The sequence below is a fragment of the Dendrobates tinctorius genome, unplaced genomic scaffold (genome assembly GCF_039654945.1).
Source record: "Dendrobates tinctorius isolate UK_male_01 unplaced genomic scaffold, ASM3965494v1 ptg000070l, whole genome shotgun sequence".
NCBI lineage: Eukaryota > Metazoa > Chordata > Amphibia > Anura > Dendrobatidae > Dendrobates > Dendrobates tinctorius.
The window spans coordinates 99,678,274-99,690,590 of NW_027361738.1; the positions used below are offsets into that span (position 1 = coordinate 99,678,274).

General features: G+C 46.7%; 1 protein-coding gene across 2 annotated transcripts in view; it reads left to right on the forward strand.

Moving 5' to 3' along the window:
- The window catches only part of NOS3 (nitric oxide synthase 3), an 81,653-nt gene that overhangs the window by 44,508 nt on the left and 24,828 nt on the right, over positions 1–12,317 (forward strand). For both annotated transcript variants that reach the window (XM_073582213.1, XM_073582212.1), the window contains exons 2-14: positions 3,936–4,032; positions 4,532–4,680; positions 5,569–5,731; positions 5,812–5,903; positions 6,435–6,576; positions 6,749–6,888; positions 7,597–7,771; positions 9,873–9,974; positions 10,093–10,287; positions 10,675–10,754; positions 10,917–11,061; positions 11,567–11,671; positions 11,767–11,834. In XM_073582213.1, coding sequence (XP_073438314.1) covers positions 3,936–4,032; positions 4,532–4,680; positions 5,569–5,731; positions 5,812–5,903; positions 6,435–6,576; positions 6,749–6,888; positions 7,597–7,771; positions 9,873–9,974; positions 10,093–10,287; positions 10,675–10,754; positions 10,917–11,061; positions 11,567–11,671; positions 11,767–11,834 — 1,653 coding nt within the window. The remainder of the gene's footprint in view (positions 1–3,935; positions 4,033–4,531; positions 4,681–5,568; positions 5,732–5,811; positions 5,904–6,434; positions 6,577–6,748; positions 6,889–7,596; positions 7,772–9,872; positions 9,975–10,092; positions 10,288–10,674; positions 10,755–10,916; positions 11,062–11,566; positions 11,672–11,766; positions 11,835–12,317) is intronic.

A 12,317-nucleotide genomic window follows, 5' to 3' on the forward strand; every position in this document is an offset into this window, starting at 1 on the left:
AACTTGTTTGGATGTTAGTCGAGGTTCTTTATCCAACATCTGCACAATCTTGCGTTGAAATCTGTTGTCAATTTTTCTTTTCCGTCCACATCTAGGGAGGTTAGCCACAGTGCCATGGGCTTTACACTTCTTGATGACACTGCGCACGGTAGACACAGGAACATTCTGGTCTTTGGAGATGGACATGTAGCCTTGAGATTGCTCATGCTTCCTCACAATTTGGTTTCTCAAGTCCTCAGACAGTTCTTTGGTCTTTCTTTTCTCCATGCTCAATGTGGTACACACAAGGACACAGGACAGAGGTTGAGTCAACTTTAATCCATGTCAACTGGCTGCAAGTGGGATTTAGTTATTGCCAACACCTGTTAGGTGCCACAGGTAAGTTACAGGTGCTGTTAATTACACAAATTAGAGAAGCATCACATGATTTTTTGAACAGTGCCAATACTTTTGTCCACCCTCTTTTTTATGTTTGGTGTGGAATTATATCCAATTTGGCTTTAGGACAATTCTTTTTGTGTTTTTTCATTTAAGACAAATTAAATGAAGATAATAATACCAAAGAATTTGTGTTTGCAATCATTTTCAGGAAGAAACTGAGTATTATCTGACAGAATTGCAGGTGTGTCAATACTTTTGGCCATAACTGTAGATGCATGCACTTAGATGTTGCATTGCCGGCTGCGTGACGCATGGCAGCCTGCAGAATACGGGGGGCGCAGGGGTCTTCACGCTGTATAATTTAACATTTTCATTGCCCGGACGCCATCACAATGCCAGGATCGCTCATGTTTGGCCGCCGTTTGCATTATTCTCACCCGTTTTGCGACTATTTGAAAAGACGTTCACTAAAGATGAGCAGGATGATCGGAGCGCGACGCCGCACCGGACCTGCTAATCAGAAGGGGACGCCGGCAGGTGGGGGGTCCGCAGGGCTCTAGTGACGCTGTCATGGACTATGGATGTGGCCGCTGGACCAGGGCCCTGCCAATCAGTTCCTCTACACTGGTGCACAGTGCCCACCCGAAGACGTCCCCACAATCTGTGATATTGGGGATATTTGCTGTTTTTGGGACAGAAAAGCCAGAAGGTCGAGGTTTTGCTTTGCTATGTGAAGTACAGCAGATTCCTCTAGAGCTGCTCCCTCTGCCATCACTAGGTGGGCAAGGGTGACCCTTATCCGAACACTCCTGCCCCTCATACGTCTGGGCTCAGCCTGAACATGTTCTCAATGGGGAGAGGGGAGAACCCGCTGACAGTCGCCTGCGACAAGTCTGATTTGGGGTAACAGCACCACAAAGGCTTCGGGTCGGCACTGCCCGTCTGCTCTTCAGCTGTTTTCTTCCTTTCTTAGTCCTGAAGGAAGAGGTATGTGGTCCCCGGTGGGACTTGATGTGGAGCTGATGACGTGGAGGTCACTGATCCAACCCTTCTCCCAGGTGTCCGCACCAGTGCGAGGAAGGACGTGCCCAGTTCCAGCATTAACGTCTCATTTCCCATTAAATCTGAGCCAGTGAAGCCGCCGTGCGCGGTGCCAGGATCTCCATTGTTCTGTGCAGGAAGGTGACGTCCATCGCTTCACTTTCCCGTGCACGGCTCCCTGCGCCTCCTGTCCTGATAAACACGTCCCCCCATCACTAGGAGTTTTACTAATCCGTTATTTCTCAATTTCCACCATTGTAAACTGGAAACTGTCAGCAAGCTGCTGTTGTTGGATCTTGTGTCCCTGCTCAGTGTAATAGTGCCCTGCTGTGAATGGTCCGTGGCACAGATTGGTCACATCCTAATGCACATTTCATACCATTATTGTATCACAGATCATCAACAAACTGCGGCTGTCAAGTGTTAATTACATTGTAACGTCTCACTGCAACATTATTACCGCGGTAAAGTGTGAGGTGGTGTTCTCCTCTCCCACATGTCTGGTAGATTTACAGGTTTTGCCATATGTCTGATATATGTGAGTCTGGCACCAGCACTTGTATTGATAAGCGGGGTCTTCTTCCCCCATCTGTTACCAGAGAGGTTACCACTGATATGATAGTGTAGTAAGTAGTAACTCAAGAAAATAAGCAACAACAGAACTTGCAACTGGCCCTGTCGGGTCCCGTACAGACTAGATGCCCTGACCTCGCAGTCCCTAATGGTTCATATGTGAGCTGCGATAGCCCTAAGCACAGACTAGAAGATGGCAGATCAGACCTAGGCTGCCTGAAAGGCCGTCGAGCGCCTCACGTTCCTCCTAAGGAAGCAGAGGGCAAAGCAGAGTGTAAATTACCTATAAAAGGGAAAGTGTGCTGAAATAGAAGAGATCCTAGAGTGAGAAAAACAAACCACGAAATCCAAAATTAAGGATTAAGTCTGCACTGTTAGAGAATATGCTGCCTACTTCCTACAAAGAAACAGAAGATGGAGGGAAAAGAACATAAACAGCAGATAGATGAACCCTAGCTGGTCTTTCACTGCCCAGCTTCAACTACAGCAGTAAGGCTGGGCAACCAAATGAGACTATCACCGGCAGGAAATACCAGCAGGGGGAATGTATATAAAGCTACACCCAAAAGGTGATAGGGAAGATAAATGAGTAAATGAAAACACCTGTTACCCTCAAAAGAATGAAGCCAGGATTAACAGACACTAAACACCCAAAGAAAAGATGTATCTGCTGTGGCTCGGGGAACAGAGAAGCCGAACACAAAGCACAGAATCAAGGGTTCAAACCCAAACACATGAAATATACACATGGTCACGTAGTTTTGAAAAAAAAAAAAAAAAGTCAATGGAGTGTGAAGAACATTATATATCCTATACTGATCCTGAGTTACAGCCTGTATTATACCCCAGAGCTGCACTCACTATTCTGCTGGTGCAGTCACTGTGTACATACATTACGTTACTGACCCTGGGTTACATCCTGCATTATACTCCAGAGCTGCACTCACTATTCTGCTGGTGCAGTCACTGTGTACATACAGTACATTACTGATCCTGAGTTACATCCTGTATTATACCCCAGAGCTGCACTCACTATTCTGCTGGTGCAGTCACTGTGTACATACATTACATTACTGATCCTGAGTTACATCCTGTATTATACCCCAGAGCTGCACTCACTATTCTGCTGGTGCAGTCACTGTGTACATACATTACATTACTGATCCTGAGTTACCTCCTGTATTATACTCCAGAGCTGCACTCACTATTCTGCTGGTGCAGTCACTGTGTACATACATTACTGATCCTGAGTTACCTCCTGTATTATACCCCAGAGCTGCACTCACTATTCTACTGGTGCAGTCACTGTGTCCATACATTACATTAGTGATCCTGAGTTACCTCCTGTATTATACCCCAGAGCTGCACTCACTATTCTGCTGGTGCAGTCACTGTGTACATACATTACATTACTGATCCTGAGTTACCTCTTGTATTATACCCCAGAGCTGCACTCACTATTCTGCTGGTGCAGTCACTGTGTACATACATTACATTACTGATCCTGAGTTACATCCTGTATTATACCCCAGAGCAGCACTCACTATTCTGCTGGTGCAGTCACTGTGTACATACATTACACTACTGATCCTGAGTTACCTCCTGTATTATACCCCAGAGCTGCACTCACTATTCTGCTGGTGCAGTCACTGTGTACATACATTACATTACTGATCCTGAGTTACATCCTGTATTATACCCAGAGCTGCACTCACTATTCTGCTGGTGCAGTCACTGTGTACATACATTACATTGCTGATCCTCAGTTACATCCTGTATTATACCCCAGAGCTGCACTCACTATTCTGCTGGTGCAGTCACTGTGTACATACATTACTGATCCTGAGTTACATCCCGTATTATACTCCAGAGCTGCACTCACTATTCTGCTGGTGCAGTCACTGTGTACATACATTACTAATCCTGTTTTCCCCTTACAGTCCTGCTAATGGAGGTCAGAACCAAAAATGTCTTCGCATCAAGAACTGGGAGAACCGGACGCTGTCCTACGACATACTGAATGTGCAGGCCGAGCAGGTACTGGAATGGCTACATACTCTGGATATATGTTATACTTTAACCTTTTTGATTTCTTCTTGGAATGCTTCTCCTGCTTCCAGCTATTTCTGGTAACAGGACTGTTTTATGGAATTGCTATTCATGCAGTTCTCCTGTGGAAAGCCAGTATGGTGAATAATACATAATATGAAGCAGTGATTTACCAGTGCCACCTAGTGGTAAGACGTCAGTTTACATCATCCAAGAATTCCTAACCAATCCAATGTAAATGGTTCTCTGCTGAGTTCTGCTGCATGGTCAGAACATCATTTAGTTTTTTCTTTATATTTCTGCGCCATTTTCCTCTCGTTTCCCATCTAAAGCTGAACTCTGCGGCTTTCTTGCACGGGGGATTGTGGGAGCTTAGATGATATACATTTAGAGCTGCGCTGTTATAGCACATGTCTGACTGCAGGGCGGCGTTATGCTGCTGTGTGCAATGCAGAATCTGGTAACTGCCATTCAATGTTGCATGCAGGACGTGCCCTGCACAAAGGCTCGCTGCTTGGGCTCCGTCATGTTTCCACCCCAGATGTCCTGTCCTCAACCACGAGAACCAAAATCCACAGAGGAACTTCTACCTAAGGCCAAAGACTTCATCAACCAGTACTACAACTCCATCAAAAGGTGAGTGTCTGCACCAGGAGGCCCAGGATGAGCACTTTTTTTTTGCATTGAAACAGATTTTCTCCTCCAGTGTCGGCTGCTGCTCCATTGATTCTACAACAGTTTTTTTTTTTTTTCTGTGCCCCTTTACTCCAAAGTTGTGCCCTTTCATTGAAAAAGATGCAAATTTTCCCTTTTAACCAATTGGTCGTATTCAACAGAATTTCTTACCGAAGAGATTAAATAATTTCGTATTAAAATGTAAATAATTATATTTTATCAACTGGACTAATACAGACGCAGCGATAGTGAATGTTTTTCTTTTTTAAATTTTTACATTTTTTTTATTTTTTTTTTAAATTTTGTAAAACTTTTTATTTCCTTTTTGGCGTTGTGATTGTTTGATCGCTTGATTTTTTTACTGCCCTGTGTCTGGGCTTCACAGGAGTACCAAAGTGGCTACGACAAGGGTAACCCATCGGCACCCTGCAGGAGGAAAGCGCCCGAATCGGTGCAACATCGGGATCATGTGACCTAAGTGTCCCAATCGGAGATTGACAATAGCATTTAAGTGGTTAAACAGCAGCGATCGAAGCCAGCACTGATCACTGCTGTCCGCGAGAGGTGTTGATTTAACAACTCCTGAGCGCGCTCCTTACAAACCAACGTTCTCGTAGTCTCATATCAGGAAGGGGTTAAAGTAAAACTCCCAACAATTAGTTTTTATGCATATAATGGTTACTGTGGCAACAATAGTAGTAGTGTGAGACAGCTCAGCTCAGCTACATCCATATATCAGCCAGGGACTGCATCCCCCGACCCAAGAGAAGACCACCCCTGACACCCAAATGTAAAGTTAGAAAAATAGAAGCCGCCCAATAACCTAAAACACATTTGTATCCGTCTCAGGTCCCAGGCGAAGTCACACATAGAGCGGATGAAGGAGGTGGAGCAGGAGATCCTCGCCACAGGGACCTATCAGCTCAAGGAGAGTGAGCTGATCTTTGGCGCCAAGCAGGCTTGGAGGAACGCCGCGCGGTGCGTGGGCCGGATACAGTGGTCCAAGCTTCAGGTACTCCCAGTCCGGGGTCTCTAATGTGGATCATTGTGTTTGTAAACATTCCGAGCTCTGGATACTTTGTATCTCTGTAGTTGTTTGACGCCAGAGACTGCAGGACCACCCACGAGATGTTCACCTACATCTGCAACCATATCAAATACTCCACCAACAAAGGCAATATCAGGTGCGTTGTTTTCATAGTAGTCTCTGAGGGAGGGGTCTTCAGAACAGCCCTGGAGCCCACCATACGTAGAAATTAAAGGGATTGTCCACGTAGTCCCTTGACAATAAGATAATTACAATATAAAGTGTCCCCCTGATGAAGCAATTTGTGGAGAAACCTGTCAGTAAGTGTTGAGTCTCCCTGCAGCTCCCCCACAGGAGAAATTAAGTATTACAATATGGCAAAAATATGAGGCTCCTGAACACCGGATAGCAGAGGACCCTCTTCTTTACTAACCCAGAATTCCCTAACGGGGTGTATGACAATGGATTTTCTAAAGTGGGAACCGCTCTTTAAATATTATATATGAAACTGGACGACCCCTTTAAGGTTCCCTTGATAATGGCTGACAATGCAGAGGATGTATGGTGGCGTTTCTCATGCATTCTCCATTCCGGGAGTCTACAACTTGCCCTCTTCCCTCCATATCGGGCAGCTTGGTAGCCGTCACTTCTGTGGATTTTTCATGTTATTTTTTCTTTCTGAGAACAGGTCGGCGATCACCATCTTCCCCCAGAGAAAAGATGGGACGTCAGATTTCCGGATCTGGAACAGCCAGTTAATCCGCTATGCGGGATACCGACAGGAGGACGAGACTGTGGTGGGAGATCCGATGAATGTGGAGTTGACCGAGGTGCGATTATTGTATTTTTTTTCTCCTCCAGTGCTGAACTCCTTAATTCTCCCCTTGCTTATGTCTTCCTTGGTCTCACGATCTTCTGCTCTATAGTCAGTGTTTCTTTATACTTCTCCTTTCAATGGTAAACGATTGTTAAAGGCATTAATGAGCACTTTCCACCTTACAGTTATGTGTCCAGCTGGGCTGGAAACCAAAAGGTGGCCGATTTGACGTGTTGCCTCTTCTCTTACAAGCCAATGGAGATGACCCAAAAATCTTTGAAATTCCACCTGAACTTGTCTTAGAGGTGCCCCTCAGACACCCAAAGTAAGGCACGAAGTCCTGCATGGCTTTCTTTTCTTGATGTGAATCGTAATATCTGTGGATTCACAAGAGTCCAAATGTGAAAGATGAAGAGCGTTCCCACCAAAAATGTTCAAGACGGATGTTTTCTTGCATTTATATTCCAAATATATTGATTTCTGAGCATGACACCTCCAGACCACCAGGGATGTAAAGGGGCTGTCCACTAGTAATAATACTTTTAGGGGTCTGGATGTCACAATTCTAAAATCTAAGCCCTTTTATATGTGTGTATTAAAATATAGCTCAATGTGATTTTAACAGAAGTTGTAAACCCCTGTAAATCTATTCACTGCTTAACACCACCATAAATGCTTTCACCACTTGCCCACTCTAGACCACCAGGGATGTCACTATTCACCACTCTGGCAAACCAGGCATGTCCCCATTAACCACTTTGTTATTGTAGACCACCATAGTTATCCCCCCTAACCACTTTCTTATTCTAGACCACACATGTCCATCCCCATTTACCCATTACTGCTCTAGACCACCATTTTTTTTTTTCTGTTACCCCTTTTTTCGGTGCCAAACATCCAAAGACATCCCCTGTGTGATATTTCCTGTTGATCGGTGATTTTTTTTGTTGTTTTTGGTCACTGACTACAATGAGACAATTTATCACATCTAAGTATTTGATTAACGTTTTTTGTGTTTTCTTTTGATTTCCAGCTACGAGTGGTTTTCAGAATTGGGATTGAAGTGGTACGCATTGCCTGCTGTGAGCAGCTTGCTCCTGGAGATTGGGGGGCTGGAGTTCCCAGCGGTGCCATTTAATGGCTGGTACATGAGCACCGAGATTGGGATGCGGAACCTGTGCGACTCGTATCGATACAATATAACTGAGGCGAGTGCATAGAACAGGACTTCCCTTTCCCCGGTCCGTACCGTAGTGGTGCTAGTCTGCCTGCCCCGGTAGACTCCCTGCCTTCCCTTCTTGTCCATATCATAGTGGTGCTAGTCACCTGCCCCGGTAGCCTCCCTTTTTGTCAGTACCGTAGTGGTGCTAGTCTGCCTGCCCCGGTAGACTCCCTGCCTTCCCTTCTTGTCCATATCGTAGTGGTGCTAGTCATCTTCCCCGGTAGCCTCCCTGCCTTCCCTTTTTGTCAGCACCGTAGTGGTGCTAGCCTGCCTGCCCCGGTAGACTCTCAGCCTTCCCTTCAGGCCGTTCCATAGTGGTGCTAGCTCGCCTGCCCCAGTAGACTCCCTGCCTTCCCTTCTTGTCCATACCATAGTGGTGCTAGCCTGCCTGCCCCGGTAGACTCCCTGCCTTCCATTCTTGTCTGTATCATAGTGGTGCTAGCCTGCCTGCCCCGGTAGACTCCTTGCCTTCCCTTCTTGTCCGTACTATAATGGTACTACCCCACCTGCCCCTGTAGACTCCCTGCCTTCCCTTCTTGTCCGTACCATAGTGGTACTACCCCACCTGCCCCTGTAGACTCCCTGCCTTCCCTTCTTGTCTGTCCCATAGTGGTACTACCCCACCTGCCCCTGTAGACTCCCTGCCTTCCCTTCTTGTCCGTACCATAGTGGTACTCCCCCACCTGTCCCTGTAGACGCCCTGCCTTCCTTTCTTGTCCGTACCATAGTGGTACTACCCCACCTGCCCCTGTAGACTCCCTGCCTTCCCTTCTTGTCCGTACCATAGTGGTACTACCCCACCTACCCCTGTAGACTCCCTGCCTTCCCTTCTTGTCCGTACCATAGTGGTACTACCCCACCTGTCTCTGTAGACTCCCTGCCTTCCCTTCTTGTCCGTACCATAGTGGTACTACCCCACCTGCCCCTGTAGACTCCCTGCCTTCCCTTCTTGTCCGTACCATAGTGGTACTACCCCACCTACCCCTGTAGACTCCCTGCCTTCCCTTCTTGTCCGTACCATAGTGGTACTACCCCACCTGCCCCTGTAGACTCCCTGCCTTCCCTTCTTGTCCGTACCATAGTGGTACTACCCCACCTACCCCTGTAGACTCCCTGCCTTCCCTTCTTGTCCGTACCATAGTGGTACTCCCCCACCTGTCCCTGTAGACGCCCTGCCTTCCTTTCTTGTCCGTACCATAGTGGTACTACCCCACCTGCCCCTGTAGACTCCCTGCCTTCCCTTCTTGTCCGTACCATAGTGGTACTACCCCACCTACCCCTGTAGACTCCCTGCCTTCCCTTCTTGTCCGTACCATAGTGGTACTACCCCACCTACCTCTGTAGACTCCCTGCCTTCCCTTCTTGTCCGTACCATAGTGGTACTACCCCACCTGTCTCTGTAGACTCCCTGCCTTCCCTTCTTGTCCGTACCATAGTGGTACTACCCCACCTACCCCTGTAGACTCCCTGCCTTCCCTTCTTGTCCGTACCATAGTGGTACTACCCCACCTACCCCTGTAGACTCCCTGCCTTCCCTTCTTGTCCGTACCATAGTGGTACTACCCCACCTGCCCCTGTAGACTCCCTGCCTTCCAGTCACAGCTTTAGTAAAAAACTGCGATGGAAAAGAACATGAAAAATGAACTTAAAACTGAATTCCAATGACAGGCAGCTGCTATAAAGGCTCATACAGTTTTAGGATGCATAAAAAGAAGAGCAAGGAAAAAAAAATCAGCATGAACTGACAAAAGTGAGAAATACTGTGTACAGTTTTGGAATGTCATTTTGCCGGTGTCTATGGATGTAGAGCGAGTCGGGAAAGCTCCTGGAGGTGGATGTGGGGGCACAGACTTTTCTCCATACATTGTATATATGTGTCCTGTATAACCTTATTTCTCCTGGGTTGCGCTCACACTTCCAGCTGCAGGAGCTCCAGTTCTGTCTTGTTGTAAGTTCTTCTACTTTCTGAGATGTTTCCTTAGATATTTTGGTGCAGATGTGAAGCCTGTACTATAAACACTTGTACGCAGATATTTCTCACTACTGGTGCATTACCAGATTGATTCAAACCTCGGCAATCTTCACAGGACGTGGCCAAGAAGCTCGGACTGGACACCAAGAAAACCTCATCCCTGTGGAAGGACCGAGCCGCTCTGGAGATTAACATCGCAGTCCTACATAGCTACCAGGTAACTCCACGTCTGTGCCACACAGTGGGGTTCTTTCCTCTGTGACCTGACCATGTGTAGGCTCCATGGTGCTCGCCTGGTCTTTTGTCATTATGTTCTGGCGTCATGTCTATTTCAGAGTGATAAGGTCACAATTGTGGACCACCATGCAGCCACAGAGTCCTTCATGAAACACATGGAACATGAGACTCGCCTACGAGGAGGTTGCCCAGCTGACTGGGTCTGGATTATCCCACCGATGTCTGCCAGTCTGACCCCAGTATTCCACCAAGAAATGGTCAATTACCACCTTTCTCCATCCTTTCTATACCAGGTACCTAAGAACTCTCTAAGGTCTCGTCTTCTACCTCCAGGGTCGGAGTCTCCGTATTTCTCCATGACTCCTCCAGCACTATTTCCATCTATCTTTTGGTCCCTCAATGGCTGTTGTGATTTCCGTCCTTTGTGTTATCAAGTTAATCGTACCTAGTTGGGTATCTTGCTACCATCAATGGTTGGTGAGACATTTCTTCTTTCTCAGACCCTCTCAGCCTATGTGACATCACTAGGACATTATCTGGTGGTCATAAATGACCATCCATAGACAAAATGTAAGAACGAAAAACGTAACTGCATGGATGACCATCCATCCAGTTTTCTGCTCTCAGGTTCTTGTCTATGTCCTCTTGACTCTTTCTTAATGACAGTCTTGATATTTTAGCCTGACCCCTGGAAGCACCACATCTGGAAGGGATCTCAGAGCACCATCACCAGGAAGAGAACCTTCAAGGAGGTAGCAAAGTAAGTGACAAAGATTTTGGAAGAGCTCAACATGTGGATTTTATCTAACGTTGTGAGACTAATGGGTCATCCCGTCCTGAAGAAACCCCACCACCACCATTGTGCTATATGTCCAAGCTAATAACCCAAAAGGTATTAATATATTCTCCTTTCTCCCCGTAGCGCTGTGAAGTTTTCTGCTAAACTGATGGGTCAGGCCATGGCTCGCAGGGTAAAAGCCACCATCCTCTATGCCACCGAGACCGGCCGCTCTGAGACCTATGCTCAGAAACTGTGCAACATCTTCACGTACGCCTTTGATCCCAAGGTAAGAAGATAGTTGTTGAGCACGAGGGCATGGTAACTTAAGTAAGAGGGTCCCAGTGAGTGTTTTGGGGTTTACAGTGGAGATGAGTGACTTGATAAGCAGGACCATAGTCCAGTGGACACCAGATGGGAGCCTTGTGGACTCCCTGCTACCTGCGGCATTTCTGGTACTTCCTCTGATTTGTAGGTCCAGTGCAATAACATCAAGTTGGGCCTACAAATCGAGAGGTTCCAGGATTCTGCAGGTAGGAGACGGTTCGTAGGGCTTGTGTCCTGTGATCACCGACTACAGATGTAGCCACTGGTCCAGGGTCTTGCAAATCGACTCGCTCATCCCTAGTTTAGAGCCTAAAGAGAATGGGGAACCTAAAGTGGATGCAACGTGGAATTATTGAACCGTGTCTTGACTATCAGATCGCTGGTAGTCAGATTCCAGCTGTGGAGGGTGATGGGGTTGGTGGGCCTCCTTGTAGCCATCACAGTCCTTTGTCATCTCTCCTCTGTAGGTGATCTGTATGGATCAGTACGATACGGTGGACTTGGTGCATGAGACGCTGGTTCTGGTAGTTACGAGCACGTTCGGCAACGGTGACCCACCAGAAAATGGCGAGGTAAATAATGCTGTGAAATCTTACCTGCTGCTGCAGTCGCGGTGTTATCTCTCCGAGTCCAACATCCTCTATACATCCGCCATTATACTTCATAGGGATTTGCCCGGGAACTTATGGAGATGACGTCCCCCAACATTGCTGCCCTCCAGCCGGAGCAACAGAAGTGAGTACACCGGGCTTTACCCTGCCAGAGTGAGGTGGAGCCATGAATGTCTGACCATCTATGATTTGCAACCAGCATTGTGTAGTGAATTGTATATAATTGTATTATACGAGCACTGTATGGCAGTATGATATCAGCACTATATGGTGGTATGATATGAGCACTCTAGGTTGGTATGATATGGGCACTGTTTGGCGGTACTATATATAGGCACTGTATTGCTGTATTATATGGGCACTCTATGGCAGTATTATATGAGCACTGGTGGTATTATATGAGCACTGTATGGATGTATTATGTGGGCTGTCTATGGTAGTATCATATGAGCACTGTATGGAAGTATGATATGGGCACTGTATGGCGGTACTATCTATGAACACTGTAAGGCTGTATTATGTGGGCACTATGATAGTATTATATAACCATTGTATGGCAGTATTTTATGGGCACAGTATGGCAATATCATATGAGCACTGTATGGCA